Raw genomic sequence first — 22,797 nt, 5'->3', positions numbered from 1 at the left:
ATATAAAAACATTTTTTTCCTCAGTTTAGGCCGATACGTATTCTTCTACCTATTTTTAGTAAAAAAAATCGCAATAAGCGTTTATCGATTGGTTTGCGCAAAATTTATAGTGTTTACAAAATAGGGGATAGTTTTATTGCATTTTTATTAATTTTTTTTTTTTTACTACTAATGGCGGCGATCAGCAATTTTTTTCGTGACTGCGACATTATGGCGGACACTTCGGACAATTTTGACACATTTTTGGGACCATTGTCATTTTCACAGCAAAAAATGCATTTAAATTGCATTCTTTATTGTGAAAATGACAGTTGCAGTTTGGGAGTTAACCACAGGTGGCGCTGTAGGAGTTAGGGTGCACCTAGTATGTGTTTACAACTGTTTGGGGGTGTGGCTGTAGGAATGACGTCATCGATCGTGTCTTCCCTATAAAGGGAATGACGCGATCGATGCGCCGCCATAGTGAAGGACGGGGAAGCCGTGTTTACATACGGCTCTCCCCGTTCTTCAGCTCCGGGGAGCGATCGCGACGGAGCGGCTATAAACAAATAGCCGCGCCGTGGTCCCGGATCGCTCCCCGAGCGGACCCGACCTCCGCATGTAGCGGGGGGGGGGGTCCCGATCGGACCCCCCACCCGCTAATAGGCGAGGACGTACGTGTACGCCCATGTGCCTGTACGTGCCATATTGTGGACGTATATGTACATGCGGGGGTCGGGAACTGGTTAAAAGATTACACTTAGAAGCGCTGTTCCTGTTCTTCCTCATGATTTATGATTCAGACAAGTGGGGCAAATTACACATCTGTTCATATCAAGGCAAGGCCACCAATGATGACATGTGCCTCCTGTTCAGAGCTCAGGGATGTTCCTTCCTGCCTCTTACATCATAATCTCTGGAGGGCACATTCATTGACCAATAGGCAGGGGCAGGGAAGAGTTGGTTCAAATGTTCAGCTTCAGGGTCTTGTAGACATTGGCCTATTATAGTAACCAGGGGTTGGGGGTTTTCATGAGGTCTCTACAAGGTATGTGAGCCTTCATACAGGTATAGAACACACTTTCCTCTAGAATATTCCCTTTAGGAAACTTCTCTAGATTTGTATTGAGGGACAGAAATAGGAGAAAAGTGTACGGAATGTTGGATGATTTACTCCTCACCAGGGGCGGACTGACAACTCATGGGACCCTGGGCAATAGAAGATTATGGGGCCCCTGGGCTTACAGATTGCCACCACGCCAGGAGGCAGTGCAGAGGCAGGGCAGCTAAAATCTCAGGATTTTCACGTCAGAAGCATGTCGGTTTCAGACATATCAGAGACAGATGTAAAAAAAAACACAGATTTTTACATACTGTCCCTGTTTTTACTGAGCCTGGCAACCCTGATGGGGCTCCCTACTGACATGGGGCCCTCGGGCAGTGCCAGAGTGACTCAATGGTCAGTCCGCCCCTGCTCCTCACCATATATAATGTACAACAAGAGCAACCAATCAATGATATGATCATCACATTATATTGTACAAGTATAAAATAATCCACAGGACTTCCACCATTGTGATCTGATAGAAGAATAAAACACTTACTAGGAGTGGAGGTGGGAATTGAACCTGGAAAATAGAATAAATAATATGAAAGGAATAAATATTATCAGATACGATGACATTCTACATTGTTACTTGTATGTCCAGTTTGGATGAATGAAATTTGGGGGATGGGTATTTGGGGATGAAAGCAAATGTGATAATCACTGTAGGCCCTCATGGGTCCCCCAACCTTACCCATCCCTAACAATTATCATTCACCTGTCCCTTTCCTAGACTTAACTCTTATGCCCTGTACACACGATCGGTTCATCTGATAAAAACGGACCGATGGACCGTTTTCAGCGCACTAACCGATCGTGTGTGGGCCCCATCAGTTTTTTTCCTATCGGTGAAAAAAAAAGAACCTGTTTTAAAATTTTCGTATGGTTAAAAAAACGATAGAAAAAAACGATCGTCTGTGGGGAAATCCATCGGTCAAAAATCCACGCATGCTCAGAATCAAGCCGATGCATGCTCGAAAGTATTGAACTTCATTTTTCTCAGCACGTCGTAGTGTTTTACGTCACCGCGTTGGACACAGATTTTTAACTGATGGTGTGTAGGCAAGACTGATGAAAGTCAGCTTCATCGGATATCTGATGAAAAAATCCATCGGTCCGTTTTCATCAGACGAACCGATCGTGTGTACAGGGCATAAGCCCACCCTACACTTTAAGCCTTAACACTGAAAAATCATCCCTGACCAAAGCTGGAAAATGAACCCATAACTGTCAACTTGGCTGCCAACGGCGCCGATTAAAAAAAATCCAAGGAATTAAAAAATGACAATTTTGGCATTTTGAATACTTTGAAGTGCAGAGGAGGGGTTTGGGGACTAATATTGTTACAAGGAATGTTTACAATCCTTGTGACAGCAATAAAAGTGATCAGAATTTTTTTTTTAAAGGAACAGTGTAAAATAATTAAATAAATGAGAAAAAAAAGTAAAGCGCCCGTCTCCGAGTGCTCGCGCACCAAAGAAAATGCATCGGTAAGTTGCGCCCGCAAATGTAAACAGTGTTCAAATCACACATGTGAGGTATCACCGTGATCATTAAAGCGAGAATAATAATTTTAGCAAAATACCTCCTCTGTAACTCCGAAACTGGTAACTTAACAATTTTTAAAGTGTTGCCTAAGGTAATTTTTAAACACCGTAGTTGGTCACCATTCAACGAGCATGCGCAATTTTAAAGTGTGACATGTTCAGTATCTATTTTCTCGGCATAACATCATCTTTCACATTATAATTAATAAAAGCTGCACAAAAAATATATAGTGCTCAAAGTTACTAAACTGAAAAATTTAAAAAAAATGAACACCAACAAATATGTAGAAAATATTAGAAAGTGCAATAATGTATAAAATAAAATGCACCGTGTATCAAACTGATGACAACAATCAATGAATGGAAATAAAAAACACATAGTTCAAATAGCCCCACTGTAAGATGAAAATCAAGCAAACTTCATAGTGAAAAGATGGATGCCAATATATCTATAACATGGAGTCTTCCTAGGGATAGTCTTGTGATATCAAACCGCAAATCACCCAAGAACAGTGTTGTTAGGATAGAAAAGGGATCCTCCACCTCCAAAACCACTGCCGCTTACCAGAAACTAAGATCCCTGTAAGGCCACGTACACACGGTCGGTCCATCCGATGAGAACGGTCAGAAGCAGACTGATGGTCTGATGTGCCTACACACCATTAGTTAAAAAATCGATCGAGTCCAACGCGGTGACGTAAAACACAATGACGTGCAGAGAAAAACGAAGTTCAATGCTTCCAAGCATGCGTCTACTTGATTCTGAGCATGCGCGGGTTTTGAACCGATGCTTTTGCATACTAACCATCGGTTTTGACTAGGGTTGAGCGAACCCGAACTGTAAAGTTCGGGTTCGGTACGGACTTTGGATTTTTCCCGAACCCGAACCCGAATAATTGAAAAAAGTTTGGGTCCGGGATCGGAGTTCGGGAAAAAAAAATGCGCGGAGATCCCCGCAAATTCAATAACCAGACCCTTTAGGTCTGGTATGGATATTCAGGGGAACGCCGCCGTCAATTTAAAACAAAAATGACGTGCGGTTCCCCCTAAATATCCATAACCAGACCCGTTATGCGAGCACGTTGACCTGGCCGGCCGCAGAAAAGAGGGGGGACAGAGTGCGGCCCCCCCTCTCCTGAACTGCACCAGGCCACGTGCCCTCAACATGGGGAGGATGTCCCCATGTTGATGGGGACAAGGGTCTCATCCCCACAACTCTTGCCCGGTGGTTGTGGGGGTCTGCGGGCAGGAGGTTTATCAGAATCTGGAAGACCCCTTTAACAAAGGGGACCCCCAGATCCTGACCCCCCCCTGTGTGAAATGGGGGAAAGTGTACACGAAGCGGTGATAATCCACTCGTTCCCGGCTTCCTGCGTTATCCTGATCCTGCGAAGGGCTGCGGGTGATCTCCAGCGATGAGAAGATCCTGCGTCGGGTGATCTCCGCTCCAGTGCTGAGAAGATCCATCCATCCAGCGCAGCAGCATCCCCGACCTCCTCTCACCGCTGGACACAGCCCAGCGAATGACGCACTGAAGCTGTGACATTACTTACCGTATTTATCGGCGTATAACACGCACCCTAACTTTAAGAGGGACGTTTCAGGAAAAAAACGTTCCACAGCCCCCTGCGTATAACACGCAGGCACAGTTTACCCTCTATTTTCAGGGTAAAAAAGTGAGTGTTATACGCCAATACGCCAGAGGGGGCGGGGTCACGTGATGGGTGGCTCTGCCTCCTCTATATAAGAAATGTCACAGCTGCAGCGCGTCATTCGCTGGGCTGTGTCCAGCGGTGAGGGGAGGTCGGGGATGCTGCTGCGCTGGATGGATAGATCTTCACATCGCTGGATCGGAGATCACCCGACACAGGATCTTCTCATTGCTGGAGATCACCCGCAGCCATCGCAGGATCAGGACAACGCAGGAAGCCGGGAACAAGTGGATTGCTCACCGCTGGATGTTTTTTTTTTTTTTTTTAATAAAGGACTTTATTCTATTTTGTCAGTGTGTTTTCTTGCAATACTTTACACTTCCTTCGTGAAATGGTAGGGGTACAGTGTACCCCATTACCATTTCACACAGGGGGGGTCAGGATCTGGGGGTCTTCCAGATTCTGATAAACCTCCCGCCCGCATACCCTCACAACCACCGGGCAAGGGTTGTGGGGATGAGACCCTTGTCCCCATCAACATGGGGACATCCTCCCCATGTTGAGGGCATGTGGCCTGGTGCGGTTCAGGAGAGGGGGGGCTGCACTCTGTCCCCCCCTCTTTTCTGCGGCCGGCCAGGTCAACGTGCTCGGATAACGGGTCTGGTTATGGATATTTAGGGGGAACCGCACGTCATTTTTGTTTGAAATTGACGGCGGGGTTCCCCTGAATATCCATACCAGACCTAAAGGGTCTGGTTATTGAATTTGCGGGGACCTCCGCGCATTTTTTTTTCTAAAAGTCCATGTCCCATTGACTACAATAGGGTTCGGAGTTCGGGTTCGGGTTCCCGAACCAGGACTTTTTTTTTAAAGTTCGGGTTCGGACCCGAACCCGAACATCCAGGTGTCCGCTCAACTCTATTTTTGACCTATCGGTCAGGCGTCCATCAGTTGAATTTTAAAGCAAGTTCTAAATTTTTGGACCGAAGGATAACTGACCGATGGGGCCCACACACGGTCAGTTTGGACCAATGAAACTGAACTTCAGTTTGTTTTCATCGGTTTTGTCCGATCGTGTGTACAGGGCCTTAGAGATCTATGTTCGCAAGATAGCCTGTATCCCAGCCTTGGTCTCTTATGATTCTTCTGGCAGACAGCATCAGATATATCATTAATTGTGTCCATATTTCCTCTTTAAACAATTTAACTCCCACATGTAATTTCATAATCCCCAACTTAAAGCCCAGTGATGATTTAAGCCTTAACCTTATTAACACCAAAGACTAAACTTTCACCCGAACTCTTGGGCTGATATATCCGATTGTGTCCAGATAGTTCCATGCTGTCTTCTCCTTATATGTCTAACTTTTACAGTAGATTCTGTCTTTGTACATTTGTTTTTAGGTTACCATTCCCCCCCCCCCTTCCTTCTCTCTGGTTGGTCAATGTCCCGAACTATTTTATAATGTAAAGAACCAGTGATGTCCAGGAGACATAGGACAACCTGCACTGTCCTCCTGGTTGGTCTATGTTCAGAACTGAAACAAAAATGGTAGCCGCACTAGCCTAACCTGTGAAAAATGTATTGAATAAACCACTTAAACAATAACTAGTAGTGATCCGGTGAGATGAAGTCCAACAGACACTGGTATGACTCCAAGTGCTAATTGGCAATAAATACAGCAATAAACAAATATGCATAAAGAAAAAATGTGCAAAAGTGACAAATGAGTCCAATATTAAACGAAGATCAGGAAATGGATATCGTGCATAAGTTAATATTGTCGGCGCAAGATTCCATCACCAGAGAGTGCTAACACCATAAGGATTGCACGTTTACCAAATGGCAAGCATGATGTTCTTGCAGCTGTAAACCCCAGCCAGGGCCTTTATCCGGGAACTCGCCATAAAGGCAGCTTCAATGATCAGAAGTAGAGTGACTGGGTCCTTATACATGGTAATCCTCCATGACTTGGACCTGTTGGCAGTGGAGTACTACCTCAGATGAGATTCGGGTCTCTTTGAGATGAGCAGATTTGCTTCATATTTTTGGTTTCAAAATAAATTTTATCGCCAGGACAGAGGTGTCGCAATGGGGGATAAATATGCCCCCAGTCTGGCCAATTTGTTTATGGCCATGTGGGAGGAGGATGTCATCTATGTTTCCCAGAGGCCCCAGCTTAAGCTGTAGGCTAGGTACATCGACGACATCCTCCTCCTATAGGATGGGCCTCATGAAGACCTTGAGCTTTTTATGGAATCACTAAATGAAAACTCTAGGGCAGTGGTTCTCAACCTGGGGGTCGGGACCCCCTCGGGGGTCGTATGACGATTTGCCAGGGGTCACTGAATCCTTGGCTGCTCCTGAAGCCCATGCCACTCTCCCAGCCTTCTCATGGCCACCCAGCAGGGCTGTCCCTGAAGCCTGTGGCCACCTACTCAGCCTCTTTGCAGCCGCCCACTCAGTTCATATCATGGCTGGGGGGCAGAGACTAGAGGTCAGCTGACTGGTGAGGAATGTGAAGATGGAGGGGCTGGAGGAGACCCTATCTCCTGATTTCGGCATAGGTGTCACTGCTACGATACACCACAAAGTTGGAGACACAGTGAAGCCAGAGACACAGTGAATAACACTACCTGTGATTATAGTTGGCATTAAAAGTCCCCACTACAGTTCTCAGATCAGCAGATGGCTGATCAGAACTCCCCCCAGCACTGTCACCGATCCCACCCCCCCACCAGCACTGCCACTCATCCTAACTCCCCACCAGCACTGCCACTCATCCCATTACCCCCCCCCCCCCCCCAATAAGGAGTAAGAGAAGGAATACAAGTAGAGAATACATGGAAGGGAGAGGAAAGAACAAAGAAAAAGGGAGAGGAAGAATAAAAGAACAAGAAATGACGGCTAGAGGATTCTAGGAAATTAGGATAGAGAGAGATAAAAGGGAAAGAAAGGATAACAAAGAGAACGAGTGGAACATACTAAAATGTACCATAAGGGATTTTAATACTGTACGAGTGTAAGGGACTTGGGGAGCGCTATATGTCCGTGGGTTAGGTGCACAAATTACTTGTCTTACCTTGGGTACTGACAACCCGGGCTACCAAAATAATTTCATTGTTAGGGGTTCCCACAACTTGGGAAATGTTATCAAGGGGTCACGGAGAGGTTGAGAACCACTGCTCTAGGGGAATCCATTTAAGTTTTGAGGCCAGTCAGTCCAACATCAATTTTTTGGACCTTAGAATTTCTATATCCCAGGATCAATTTATTACCTCCACCTATTTTAAAAGTACAGACCGCAATTTATATATACTGGTGGACAGTTGCCATCACAAGTCTTGGCTAAGGTCCATCTCTAAGAACCAATACTTGCGCATTAAGCGTAATTTTACTGACACAAAGTATTTTCTGGAACAGGCAGACATTCTAACCAAAAGGTTTAAGGAAAGGGCATTCGAGATTCCCTTATGGTGACTTTGGAGGAAGTTACTAATAGAGAAAGAGCAGATCTCTTAAAAGAAAAGTGCCTTGTAATGAGAAGACTTGTGTGGTCCCGTTTATAACCACATATTCTGTGCAACACAATAGCCTAAAAAATTTGGTAAGGAAGCATTGGCATAATTTGGGTAACGACCCTATTTTAGGCTTAGTGTTACCAGATAGGCTTCAGGTGATCTATAGAGGGGAGTCTACTTAAACAATGAGTAGAAGTGATCTGGTGAGATGAAGTCCAACAGACACTGGTATGACCCCAAGTGCTAATGGACAACAAATACAGCAATAAACAAATAAGCATACAGACAACCTGCATTGTCCTCCTGGTTGGTCAATGTCCAGAACTATTTTACATTGTAAAGAACCAGTGAAGTTCAGGAGACATAGGACAACCTGCACTGTCCTACTGGATGTTCTCTGTTTTAGAAGGCATGTTGGTGTTATTGTATCATTTGGGGCTTATTCCTAAAAAGAAGATACTGTAAAGTATCCAATCACACATTTACCTGATCGCCTAATTGGTCCAATTGTCATGGGACCGGAGTAATCAATAATCCTAGGGACTCCAATTCCATCACTGGGACTCCCTGATCTGGAGCAGACCTAGAAACAAACAAGACCGTTAAGAGGGGTATGAGAGGTAACAGTTTGGTGAAGACCCTCAGATATCCAGCAAGCTCATATACGTATTATAGTCATGTGATAATATATTGTACAGTAATTACAATGCAGGGGGAGCTGAAGAATTTGTCCAATGATATGTTTTCATAATATCCAAGGATGGTCAGACATAAATAAAAATGCTGTAATTGTCCATTATTGTACAGTTTCCTTAGTTTGCCACCTTCTTCCTTTCCCTGAGGAGGACACAGGGACATCAATAACTCTTCACAGGTATCCTGGACCTCCAGGGTATTGGACATTGTCCAGGTGGAATTTCTGGGAACAGGACACAGATGGAAGCTACAGAACTGGTGGAAATGCATTCAGTGGATTTAATAAGGCTTGGCACAGGGCTCAAGTCCTGCGGGAACGCGTGGGAACAGAATCCCTTCATCGGGTAGTGTGCGGGTGTTCCGTCACTTCCTCGATGCCGCAATGTCTCCTGGGAGCTTTTGTCATTGTTCCCAGGAGACATTGCGGAGGTCTGCCGCGAGTTATCGTGGGATTTAGAAAGAACTTGCTTAAAGGCAGACCTCTGCAATGTCTCCTGGGAAGAATGAAAAAAACCTCCCAGGAGACATTGCGGCATCGAGGAAGTGACGGAATACCCGCACACTATCCGATGAATCCATATACAGGAAGCGGCCAGTAACATAAAGGATTACTAAGGTACAGTGGATCGAAAAAAAAAAAAACATGCCGTTTAGTAATTATGCATATGAGCGTATAATTTTTTTTTTTTTGGTGGGGGAGTGGATCTTGGGTGGGAGTTCCCCAGGACTTGACCCCTGGCTTGGCATTATGATTCCTCGGCATGTCTGTGAATAATCTTATATATCCAGGTCATGACATATCTAGTAGTATAGTTAGTAGACATGTGCAGACTGGAATATTTTGTTTCGTTTTTTCGTTTGGAAAATAAATTTATTTAGTTACTCCCGGAAATCGTTTTGATTTATTTAGTTTTTCGTTGGGGAATAGCTTTCGTCCGAAAATCCAATAATACTTGGTTTCTGTCGAATGGGCAAAAGAATATTCGATGGAACGTCGAATCTTTACGTCGAATCATACATTTCTGTTCTAATATTCCGCCTACAAGAATTCTAATGTTGTATGAAAAAAAAAATGCGCGGAGGTCCCCGCAAATTCAATAACCAGACCCTTTAGGTCTGGTATGGGTATTAAGGGGAACCCCGCCGTCAATTTAAAAAAAAAATGACGTGCGGTTCCCCCTAAATATCCATAACCAGACCCTTCAGGTCTGGTGTGGATTTTAAGGGGAACTCCACCCCAAATTTTAAAAAAATGGTGTGGAGTTCCCCCTAAAATCCACACCAGACCCCTTATCCGAGCACGTTGACCTGGCCGGCCGCAGAAAAGAGGGGGGGACAGAGGGGGGGACAGAGTGCTACGTCACTGGGCTTTCCCAGTGACGTAGCACAGTGTGCGTCAGAGGGGGACGGGGTCACGTGACGCGTGGCCCGCCTCCCCTATAAAAGAAACGTCAAGCTCCAGAGCGTCATTCGCGGAGCTGTGCTCTGAATGGACGGACCTTCTCATCGCTGGACCAATCGTGGGCGAGAACACCCGTACACCCGTCGCAGGAGAACTCATCTGCCGCGGGATACAAGACAACGAGGGATCAGGGAGCAGCATGGATCGTCTATTTTCACCGCTGGATTTTTATTTGGTTTAATTAATAAAGTATTTTGTTCAACGGTGTGTGTTTTTTTTTTCAGACAACTATTTTCACTTCCTTTGTGAAATGGTAGGGGTACAGTGTACCCCATTACCATTTCACACGGGGGGGTCAGGATCTGGGGGTCCCCTTTGTTAAAGGGGTCTTCCAGATTCTGATAAGCCTCCCGCCCGCATACCCCCACAACCACCGGGCAAGGGTTGTGGGGATGAGACCCTTGTCCCCATCAACATGGGGACAAGGTGCTTTGGGGGGCACCCCAAAGCACCCTCCCAATGTTGAGGGCATGTGGCCTGGTGCGGTTCAGGAGAGGGGGGGCCGCACTCTGTCCCCCCCTCTTTTCTGAGGCCGGCCAGGTCAACATGCTCGGATAAGGGGTCTGGTGTTGGATTTTAGGGGGAACCGCACGCCATTTTTTTTTAAATTTGGGGTGGAGTTCCCCTTAAAATCCACACCAGACCTGAAGGGTCTGGTTATGGATATTTAGGGGGAACCCCACGTCTTTTTTTTTTTTTAATTGATGTTGGGGTTCCCCTTAATATCCATACCAGACCTAAAGGGTCTGGTTATTGAATTTGCGGGGACCTCCGCGCATTTTTTTTTTTTTTAAAGTCCGTGTCCCATTGAGGTGTCCGCTCAACTCTAATGACTAGCAATAATGTCGAATCTTTTCTCTATAGTGTCGAATCTTTTCTCTATAATGTCGAATCTTTTCTCTATGATGTCGAATCTTTTCTCTATGATGTCGAATCTTTTCCCTATAATGTCGAATCTCTCTATATCGAATTTTTACCGAAACTAAAACGAAAATAAAGCATTTTTTATGTCAGATCGTTCGGTTTTCGTCTCTTGCACTTTCGTTATCGTTTGTTAAAACGATAACGAAAAAAACTGATTTTCGGACACAAATGCATTCTAACGAAAACGAATGCACATGTCTAATAGTTAGTCAAATTCAGCTGGACCATAGGACTGCCACCTATGAAGACTTCCTAACACCAAGGATGGGATTATGTAACTAAAAATGAACCGGGGGGGGGGGGGGTCCATGACTCATACACCTCCCATCATGTTCTTGGACTATTAACATCTACACATGCCATGGTGATTGGATTAAGGTGTCTGTGCTACCTCTGTGGACAGGGCTGGACTGGGACAAAAATTTGGCCCTGGATTTCATCCAGTCCGGCCCACTGACAGGTTTCTCCAATGTGGGGGGCCAGACAAACCCGCCCCCCCCTGGTTGGCCACCCAAGCCCCCCTCCCCCTTCACTAGCCATTAGCCGTTCTACTTTATTACATGATGCTGCGGGGAGGGAGAGGAGGTGAATGCTGCGGGGAGGGAGAGGAGGTGAATGCTGCGGGGAGGGAGAGGAGGTGAACGATGCGGGGAGGGAGAGGAGGCGAACGCTGCGGGGAGGGAGAGGAGGTCGAATGCTGCGGGGAGGGAGAGGAGGTGAGCGATGCGGAGAGGGAGAGGAGGTGAGCGCTGAGGGGAGGGAGAGGAGGTGAATGCTGAGGGGAGGGAGAGGAGGTGAATGCTGAGGGGAGGGAGAGGAGGTGAATGCTGCGGGGAGGGAGAGGAGGTGAACGCTGCGGGGAGGGAGAGGAGGCGAACGCTGGGGGGAGGGAGAGGAGGCGAACGCTGCGGGGAGGGGGAGGAGGTGAACGCTGCGGGGAGGGGGAGGAGGTGAACGCTGCGGGGAGGGGGAGACAGAGGAGCGGAGGGGGCGGTGGTCCGCTGTCACTGAAGCCGGCCCACTGAGCCATCGGCCCACCAGGAAACTCCCTGTAGTCCAGATGGCCAGTCCATCCCTGTCTGTGGATATAAATGGTGGGGTGTGTTCTAGAGACGATCACAATGGAAACATTTGTCTTGTTTTTGATTCGTTTGTTAGAGTGCTTGTAAACAATCACCTTGAAAAACAATCCATTCAGTTTAAAATAGAAATAAAAGGCAAAACATTTGTGTATAGATAAAAAAAATATATATATATACATTTTTTTCCCTTTTTTATAAGTGACCACATCCTCTGTTCTCACTTTCATAAGAACTGGGGGGGGGGGAGAAACAGCAGCACACAAAACTCTCCAGTGAATAACTTTGCAGGATGTCAGGGCAAGTCTGATCATTGGAGGAGAGCACACTGAGGGCCAGATCCACAGCCAGCGGGCTTAACTTAAATCTAAGTTACACCACCGCAAAATCTCTACCTAAGTGCCCGATCCACAAAGCACTTACCTAGAAATTTGCAGCTGTGTAACTTAAATCCGTCCGGCGCAAGGCGTTCCTAATCTAATGGGGCGAGTCCCATTTAAATTAGGCGCGCTCCCGCGCCGGACGTACTGCGCATGCTCCCGACGCAATTTTCCCAACGTGCTTTGCGCGAAGTTAAGTTGCGCCGAGTTTTGAGAATCACGACGGGTGTAAAAGAAAAAAAAAAGAGTTGCGGCGGGAAAAAAAAATGTTTTAAAAAAAATTTGACAGCGACGCGGGAAAGAAGGGTATACTTTTACATGGTCTACTAAGTCTACACTTTGTAAAAGCAGCCCTAATTTTGCGACGGCAAACTAACACTTACGGAAAAAAAACGAAGGGAAAAAGCTTTGTGGATTTCCGTAAGTGCTAATTTGCTTACCCGACGCGGAATTTCGACGAGAAATGCCCCCAGCGGCGGCCGAGGTACTACATCCTAAGATCCGACAGTGTAAAACTATTACACCTGTCGGATCTTCTGCCTATCTATGCGTAACTGATTCTGTGGATCAGTTCCATAGATAGAAACAGGGATACGACGGCGTATCAGCAGATACGCCGTCGTATCCCTTTTGTGGATCTGGCCCTGAGTTCCCAGCATAGTTAGAGAACTGACCACGCTGTTCTCTCCTGCTTAGTGTGGTCAGCAATACAAAGTGAACAGGAGACTTCCTCATACCAGTACATGGTGCAGCAGACAAATATCAGGAATATGAAATGTTGGGGTAACAAATGCTTATAAATTTTTAAGGATCAGTATTTCAATAGCAAATATTCATTTGCTGTTGTAAAACCAGGGTGGGCCCCAACCATATTGCTCTATGTCACGTGTCCACCCTATTTTGAAGCCTATTAGAGCCTCTGGCTCTAATCAGGTGCTTCAAAAAAATACCTTGCCAGTGCCACTGTAATTCACGCACCTGTAGGTAGATTCACAAAGAGTTAGGCCGGCTTATCTACAGATAAGCCGACCTAACTCTGAATCTAAGCCAACCTATGTTTAAGTGTATTCTCTAACAGAGATACGCTTAAACATATCTAAGATACGACGGCTTGCGCCGTTCTATCTTAGATTGCAATGTTTCTTTTGGTCGCTAGATGGCGCTTCCATTGCGGCCGGCGTAGATTATTTAAATGAGGGGATACGCCGATTCACGACCGAGCGCAAACGTACGCCAGGCCTACGCCGTCTAATTACGTTGTTTCCGTAAGGGATAGGCCGCCTAAAGTTAGAGCTATGCCCTAGTGGCCTAGCCAATGTTAAGTATGGCCGCCGTTCCCGCCGCACATTTCGAAATGTTAACGTCGTTTGCGTAAGTCGTCCGCGAATCGGGAGTTACGTCGTTTACGTCCGCGTCAAAATCAATAGGCCCGTACGGTCTACTTAGCCGCAATGCGCACTGGGAAATGTAGTCGCCCGGCGCATGCGCAGTGTAAAAAAACGTCAAAAAACGTGAGGTCAAGCCTCATTTCAATACTACACGCCCCCCTCCCAGTCATTTGAATTAGGCGCACTTACGCCCGCTCGTTTTAGGCTACGCCGCCAAAAATTTGAAGGTAAGTGGTTTGAGAATCACTAATAGCCTAAATAATTTACGGCGGTGTAGCCTAAAAAGACTAGGCTAGGCCGTCTTAATTTTAGGCCATTGTATGTGAATCTACCCACTGGTGTTCTGAAAGGGGCCAGACACATGAATAGGGGAAGGTCACCGCAGCCATAGATATATTCATTCATACCATGAGCTCTATCTATTCATATAGGGGTGTGGCGTGGACAGAGGGGGTGGCGCCAGGGCACCCATAATGGACGGGCCACCACTGCTTTAAGAAGATATGAAATGTCTTCAACATTACAGAACAAGTGCAGCTGTATGTGATCAACTACTACAAGAAGTTCCTCAGCGTGTGGGCAGGGGTCATACTTCTTTGTATTCCAATGAATTGTTCTTTTAATAACTATTAACCACTTCCCGACTGCCCACCGCAGATTTACTACAGCATGGCTGTAGACCGGCCTACTTATCTGCTCTAACCATTTTTTTATAGCTGGAAACCTACTTACAGGTGCACAGGATCCATAATCTGTTTCACACAGGCTGACCGTACAATGTAGATACACTTTGTCATAAATTCCAACAAACTTCAACATCTTCACAGATACCCGTCCTTTGTTGGAGACACCGTTCTCTAGAACACTTACAGTTCCATCTTGCAAGTTAGGACAGCTATTGAACATAAAAAGAAACAAATTACATTTTACAGATAATCATTTTATATACATTGTACTAAAATACTTTATTCAGAGAACTAACAATGTACACAAAGGGAAAGGCCAATCAGTTCTGCTATTTTCGTTGTGGATGGACACAGGTGGGTTGAACCATCCAGCATCTTCTCCTGTCTTTGGACACTGAGTAGAGAATCCTGGATCAGGCCACTTGGATCCTCAAGGATCCAAGTGGCCTGATACAGGATTCTCTACTCTACCCAGTGTGGGATCTGTGCAATGTTACAGCTCCACATCAAGCTCTGAGGCTATTGAGTATATTCCTTGGAAAGACCATTTTGTCCTTTGTTCTGTATACTGTATTATTATTAGTTTTTTTAGATGCATCCATGTATTTATGTACTATTAAAACAATTTGTATATTCTAATGTGCCTACAAAGTCCAATTCTTCTTGGAAAAATACATTTTTGCAATGCTTTTTTCTTTAACCCATATATTCTAGGATGTGGCACCTATTCTCTATAGGGTGTTTGATTACCACCCCAGGGCAATTGTAATCAATCTAAAATCATGAAGTTAAATCTTGTCTATCCTACCAGGCAGAAAATTATCTTTACTGGTACCACATAAATTTGATATCAAGGAAAATAAACCTGACTCCCCATTAGCACCCAGATTGAAGGTCCTAGATATGTAGCACTTAAAAATGCTATAGATTAAAAAAAACTCTAATGGCTCCCTTGTCTTTTTGCCCCTAACAAAATCCTTCAAATCTTCAAATCCTATCTACAATATTTTTATTCCACCCCAGCACCCCTAAATCCCCATCTTGCTAAAATGTTTTTTGTTAAATTGTCAATGCCCTCCTTGAACCCTATCACAAAATCTCTCTAATGCCCCGTACACACGGTCGGAAATTCCGCCAGCAAAAGTCCGATGTGAGCTTTTGGTCCGAAATTCAGACCGTGTGTAGGCTCCATCAGACTTTTGCTGTCGGAATTTCGGCCAGCAAAAGATTGATAGCTGGTTCTCAAATTTTCCGACGGAAATAATTCCGATCGGAAATTCCGATCATCTGTAGCAATTCCGACACGCAAAATTCTGACGCATGCTCAGAAACAATTTGACCCATGCTCAGAAGCATTGAACTTAATTTTCTCGGCTTGTCGTAGTGTTGTATGTCACTGCGTTCTCGACGGTCGAAAGTTCAGAGAACTTTTGTGTGACCGTGTGTATGCAAGCCGAGCTTCAGCAGAATTCTGTCGGAAAAACCATCCAAGGTTTTTCCGACGTAAATTCCTCTCATGTGTACGTGGCAGTAGACTGTGGAGAGATCTCTGCACCCGTGTTTCCAATATTTTCCAAGTTTTTCTTCTGTTATGGAGATCCCAGTCTGCTGCCCGTGTTTTACTGGAGTAGACCAAGGTTGGTTCACAGATCCCTCATCTACAGTAAGGGGAAAAAGTATTTGACCGACTGCTGATTTTGTACGTTTGCCCACTGACAAAGAAATGATCAGTCTATAATTTAAATGGTCGGTTTATTATAACAGTGAGAGACAGAATAACAAATATATTCAGAAAAACGCATTTGAAAAAAAGTTATAAATTGATTTGCATTTTAATGAGTGAAACAGTGGCGTCGCTATGGAGGGGGGCAAGTGGTGGGGCCCGCACCGGGTGACACCCGCCAGAGGGGTGACACCAGGGCCTGGCTACACAGTACACTATATTGGATGCTCTTGCAGTTCTGCAGTGGAGCAGTGTGCGTAAGGCTGCCTGTGACACTCCCCAGTCAGTGAAGCTAACCCTTGGGGATCTCCAATATCTCATTCAGACAGGGTTGGTGGGCAGAGATGGGGGTGTGGCTGCCTCCTCCAATCCTCCCACAGACTTCTTTACTTTAGCTGATCCCGTGGCTAAAGGAAGAGAAAGGAGGCGAGGACACAGCAGCCTCGAGTGTCTTCATCTGCAGCTACTGCAAACCGTCACTGCATAGATCCCTAACCTGTCCTGTACCACCCAAAACTGCCCTATACCATCCTGAACTGCCCTATACTACCCCAACCTGCCCTATACTAAGCCAACCTGCCCTATACTAACCCAAACTGTCCTATACCAGCCGGTTTGGGGTGCACCCCGTGACTATGCACTGCCTGTAGGGCGCTGGAAAGAATACACGGGGTGACACCAAGTTTTACCGCACCAGGTGACACCAACCCTACTGACACCAATGTCCCCATCATAGTCTCCCCACAAGCTTTAGACGGACCTTAGCATGTACTTTCCTGAGCAGGGGACCTTGCGGACGCTGCAGAATTTCAGTCCTTCCCGGTGTAGTGTGTTACCGATTGTTTTCTTGGTGACTCTGGCCATGGTGGAGAGATTGGAATCTGATTGATTGCTTCTGTGGACAGGTGTCTTTGATACAGGTAACAAGCTGAGATTAGGAGCACTCCCCTTAAGAGAGTGCGCCTAATCTCCCCTCGTATAGAAGACAACTTGGGAGCCAGAAATCTTGCTGATTAAAAGGGGATCAAATACTTTTCTTTTTCGTACATCATGGGACACAGAGTCTTGTTAATTACTTAATGGGTTATGTTCCACCTTCAGGTGATTAGACACTGGCACACCCAAGACAGGAAGTCCCCCTTCCTATATAACCCCTCCCATACCGGGAGTACCTCCGTTTTTTTGCCAGTGTCTAAGGTGTTGGTCATGGTTAAAGATGTGCTATGAAGAAAGCTCTGCTGGAGGATCCCTGCGGGGGTCAAGGAGCTACACAATCCGGATCCATCCAAGAGTGCTAAAAAAAGCCAAACATGGATGGTACCCGGGCCTCGTGGAAGAACAAGGTTTTGCCTGTAATGTCTCTCTTGTAGGACTGGACTCCTGGACCCAGCACTTTGGGCACGTATCAAAAAATGGCCAAAGGTTTTCTGGCAGAGTGCTCTACATATCCAGGGAAGAGGCCTCCTTTAAATGAGAACCCAGAACCCTGAAGGTTTGGCACAGCATGGCCCGCCCGGATGGGTGAAGGTTGGATCTGTCTGATCTTCAGCAGTATCCTGTGGTGGGGATAAGGTAAGTGAAGACAATCTTGAGAAATATCTTAGGATTCTCTTCTGTGAGTAGTTGCATGTCTTACCTGTTTTCCGCCACTAGAGGGAGTAAATAGACATACCTGGTGTTTCACTTAACATGCTCTCCAGAATGAGAGCTCAGTGTCAGCCGGTCTGTTGATCTGCTCTCCTCCTCCGCTTCAGGCTCTGCAACGGATGTTGAAGGGGGGTCCCTCGAAGTCTGGGGTCCCACTGCGGCCCCTCCGTAGGGGGTCCTCTCTTTCCCCCCTCTCCCCCGTTCGCTGCCATCTCCTAAGCGCATTTTTTACTACGGCCAGAGCGGCGGGGAGGGAGGCGGCGTGGTTGCCCCAACATGCACATGCGGCATGCACGGCGACCTACAGCACAGGTGCAGGGCAGGTTTTTTAACCCCAGATGCCAGGAGCTCTGTAAGCTAAGGGACACAAAAGCTTGTTGGGGCATGTAAGCATCTATGTGGTTTGGATTCAGGCATACTTTCTAAAGCACCTACTCAGCATCAGGCTGTGCAGATTAGCGGCTTTTTTATTTACTGGACTAAGCTCAGCAGTTGATGCACCTGTGTAAGTACCTCTGCTTTTGGGCTTAGGACCATGTCTCCCCGTAGAAGGGGTTCAGGGGCAGGAAAGAGGGGCACTAAAGTGTCGCCATCTGGATCTGAGGGTCCTAGACATGCCTGCATGATACTATCCTCCATTGAAAGACCTAAGGCAGCCACACAGGATGAGCCCTTGGCCCTGTCAGGTATTGCAGCCTCCCCCAACATTGTAGCTCCTGCATATGTCACAGAGGAGGCTTTAGCAGCAGTACTGGTTGGTTTGAGAGGGAAGATAGCTGCTTTAATCACAGCATCCTTGCAGAAGAGCAGGCAGTGGGGTAGCTCCCCTTCTTCTGCTCTGGATCCCCTATCAGAGGATCAACAACCAGATGATGATGATGATGATGAAACACCATCAGGGGACAAGGATCAGGGACAGTCGGATGAATCAGGGGATTTAGAGGAACTCTTTTCTGCCTCTCAGCGTCTTAAGATGCAGGTGCAATACTATACAGAAGCCATTCGTGCTACGTACAAATTGCCCTCTACCGAGTCAGCCGAGCCCCCTGTCTCCTCCTTGGGGTCTTTAAAATCCCCACAGGCTGCATTTACCTTCCTGTGTGCTCAGCACGGTAAAATACCTATAGCACCTAGGCTGAGTTCTCAACCTAGAGAAATCTTCCTTGCAACCCCTAAGGAGGCTGGAGTATTTGGGTATGGTCATCATAGACACAGCCCAAAGCAGAGTATTTTTACCAGAGTCAAATCTATTTGGTCCAGGTAGTCAAAGTAAGGAAGAAGCCTTCTGTTCACCTTTGCATGAAGTTATTAGAAAAGATGGTAGCCACAGATAAGTGTGCAGAAAATACAGCGCTAACCAATTGCCAAACCAAAACAAGAAAAAAAGCACCACAGCAGCAGCTCTATTTTTGTGATAGACATAAATAATTAAAGAAACAGTGAAGAGCTGTGCTATACCGTGAAGGACCAATATTGGAATCAGCCCATCATATATACAGTGAATACAGACCATAACAGATCATATATCATAATGTGTCTGCTGAAATCAAATGTAACACGCTTGAAAAAACTAACAATATGAATATTGAAAAAAACAGACAAGGATGTGATCTCATCTAAATTGAAAAACATATATATATATATATATATATATATATATATATATATATATATATATATATATATATATATATATATACAGTAGATATATAGTCCCAATTTCTCAAGTGCAAAGAGGATCTATGCAAAGTGGATCCATGATGAAAAGTAGATGTTGATGAAAACAATGAAGGGATATAACTCTATAACTCTTTTGCAGGTAAGCTGTTTAATCCTATTATTTCATTCTGGAATGCATTTTTCTGGAGATTTTTGTTGTTATTCTGTCTCTCACTGTTATGATAAACAGACCAATAAAATTATAGACTGATCATTTCTTTGTCAGTGGGGCAAACATAGAAAGTCAGCAGGGGGTCAAATACTTTTTACCCTTACTGTATCACTCCCAGGCATGGAGAAGGAAATGTCGGATGCAAGTAGATGGAACTTATTACATCTAAATTTACCTGTTTTGGATGATGTAGTATTTCAGGGGGTCATTTGAATTATTTGTTGGGGTGGAGTAGCAGTTTTTCATCAGCAAAACAAGATTTGATGGGCCACCCAGAAAGAAAACTCCGACATACAAAAATTGCTCTGTGGAGAGGGCAACCTCTGATCCTGTGTATGGAGTCGTGTAGCCGCTATTTTGATATAGAGCCATGATGACCTCAAACGTTCCTATCCACCAAACTGAGATATTTATAGAGCTGCATTTCAAACAGAGAAAAAAAAATGTTAAACAAAAATTCAACAAATTTAAATGACATCTAAAAAGGTAAACTAGTAAAGAATGGTGAGGATAGAAACATTATAATTAGAAGGGCTTAATCATAGTTACTGACAGTAAGTACACAAACATAGAATATCCAGGCTCAAAATTACCGACCAATCAGCAACCAACCAAATTCACCTGTCTAAGAGTGTGCGTTAAAAACAGAGGTTTAGTTGCACCTGCCCCTTATCTATCCATCAGCAGTCATGTGCTCCTACTGGGGAGACTTAAAGTGGAGGTTCACCGATAAATTGCTATTTTTACCCTTAGATTCCTGCTCGTTTTGTCTAGGGGAATCGGCTAGTTGTTTTAAAATCGAAGCTGTACTTACCTTTTTAGAGAGCGATCTTCTCCGCCACTTCCGGGTATGGGCTGCAGGACTGGGCGTTCCTTCTTGATTGACAGTCTTCCGACAGGCTTCCGAAAGGCTTCCGACGGTCGCATCCATCGTGTCAAGATTTTCCGAAAGTAGCCGAACATCGGTGCGCAGGCGCAGTATAGAGACGCACCGACGTTTGGCTTCTTTCGGCTACTCGTGACGCGATGGATGCGACCGTCGGAAGCCTTTCGGAAGCCTGTCGGAAGACTGTCAATCAAGAAGGAACGCCCAGTCCCGAAGACCCATACCCGGAAGTGGCGGAGAAGATCGCCCTCTACAACGGTAAGTACTGCTCGGATTTTAAAACAACTAGCCAATTCCCCTAGACTAAATGAGCATCCATCTAAGGGTATCTAAGGGTAAAAAAACATTTATGGGAGAACCCCCTCTTTAAAATGCAATGTTATCGTTAGGACTGCAGTATACAGAGAGCCTTGACGGGGCCTGCAGCTCACACATGCATTTGCAAATGCGTGCAACTATACCTCTGTTTTTAACGCACACTGTTAGACAGGTGAATTTGGTTGGTTGCTGATTGGTCGGTAAGTTTGAGCCTGGATATTCTATGTTTTTGTATGTATATGCGCCCTTTACAGCACTCCTTATTGTATAGACCAGTCATAGGTAGGGGCAGTGACTTTTGTTTACTGACAGTAAGTAGTACAACTGAAGGATAGATGACAGAGGACTAAATACAGATCATACCACAGAAAAAAATGTAACTATATCATATATATAATTTAATATTTTGTTTTACATATATATATATAGTGGCAGGATGAGGCCGTGACATTGTGTGATAAGGCAGTCTGGGCCAGGTTTATGAGGAAACAGGCCCACTAATGGCACAGGGGTGTGCTGTCTATTTTTTTTTTTTTTAACAGAAGTGTGCTGTCTATTTAGCAGTATCAGAAGGAGAGGTCAGGACCCTCAGAAAGGGGTAGGGTATTGTAAGGGAGATAAGAGGTTAATGTCTGCACCGTGCTGTCCAGGATGGGACAGGCTCAGAAGCTGAGACAGTGTCTCACCCAGGGGTCAGAGGTGCCCCAAACCATAGGCTTGAGTCTGAGAGAAAGTCTGTGAGAGAACTTGTAAAAGAAAGACATGGAGTTGGAAGAGGTACAGTGTTTGAGTACTAGCACTGGGGATGGGTGCTAGACGGTCTGAAGGACCAAGGATTGAGGCCTGAGCCACAGGGCTGATAAAAAGAAACTAGAGGTTTTAATATGGTTTTGTCATATTGCTGGAATTCCCCAATGGTCAGGGTTATAGTTACAGTCCATAATTTGACCAGGCCCATGGACAAGGGATAGTTATCAACAGCTAACAATTAAAAAGGGTCTTTGTACATTAGTAAACGGAATATGTAGACGGTGTGCTAGGTCCCTATCAATGAAATTGCTAGCGGCACCAGAATCTATAAATGCAGCCTTACCATTGCCATGAATGCAGCCTCACCACTGCCATGAATGCAGCCTCACAATTACCATGAATTCAGGCTCGCCATTGCCATGAATAAAACCTCACAAGTGCAATGAATGCAGCCTCACCATTTCCATGAATGCAGCCTCGCCATTGCCATGAATGTAGCCTCACCATTTCTATGAATGCAGCCTCGCCATTGCCATGAATGTAGCCTCACCATTTCCATGAATGCAGCCTCGCCATTGCCATGAATGTAGCCTCACCATTTCTATGAATTCAGCCTCGCCATTGCCATGAATGTAGCCTCACCATTGCCATGATGAATGTATCCTCACCATTACCATGAATGCAACCTAACCATTGCCATGAATGTCTTCACACTATTTACATGATGAATGCAGCCTCACCATTGCCATAAATGCAGCCTTACCATTGCCATGAATGCAGCCTCACTATTGCCATCAGTGCAGCATGATTGATGCCCATATGCAGCCTCTAAGGCCCCATACACACCATAGAATCTATCCGCAGATAAATCCCATCGAATGGGTTTCAGCGGATAGATTCTATGGTGTGTACACTCCGGCGGATATTTATCCGCGGATATTTCCGAATTCCAGCAGATAGATATTTGTCGACATGCACAGAATATCTATCTGCTGGAATCGGATCCCACGGATGGATCCGCTGGTCTGTACAGACTCACCGAATCCATCCGTCCGAAGGGATCCCCCGCATGCGTCGCAATGATTCAACGCATGCGTGGAATTCCTTATATGACAGCGTCACGCCATCGCCATCGCATTGAAATCCGCGCGGAAATCCTCTG

General features: G+C 45.5%; 1 protein-coding gene across 1 annotated transcript in view; it reads right to left on the bottom strand.

Annotated features, from left to right (window-relative positions):
* The window catches only part of LOC120942792 (uromodulin-like), an 89,103-nt gene that overhangs the window by 19,820 nt on the left and 46,486 nt on the right, over positions 1 to 22,797 (bottom strand). Inside the window, exons 6-9 of the mRNA XM_040355717.1 lie at positions 19,857 to 20,099; positions 14,467 to 14,629; positions 8,292 to 8,388; positions 1,584 to 1,607 (exon numbers count right to left, since the gene is read on the bottom strand). Of these exons, the coding sequence (XP_040211651.1) occupies positions 1,584 to 1,607; positions 8,292 to 8,388; positions 14,467 to 14,629; positions 19,857 to 20,099 (527 nt within the window). The remainder of the gene's footprint in view (positions 1 to 1,583; positions 1,608 to 8,291; positions 8,389 to 14,466; positions 14,630 to 19,856; positions 20,100 to 22,797) is intronic.

Source organism: Rana temporaria, chromosome 6 (genome assembly GCF_905171775.1).
Source record: "Rana temporaria chromosome 6, aRanTem1.1, whole genome shotgun sequence".
Taxonomy (NCBI): Eukaryota; Metazoa; Chordata; class Amphibia; order Anura; family Ranidae; genus Rana; species Rana temporaria.
Note: the sequence above shows the minus strand (reverse complement) of the source record. Positions and strands in the feature narration are given on the sequence as shown.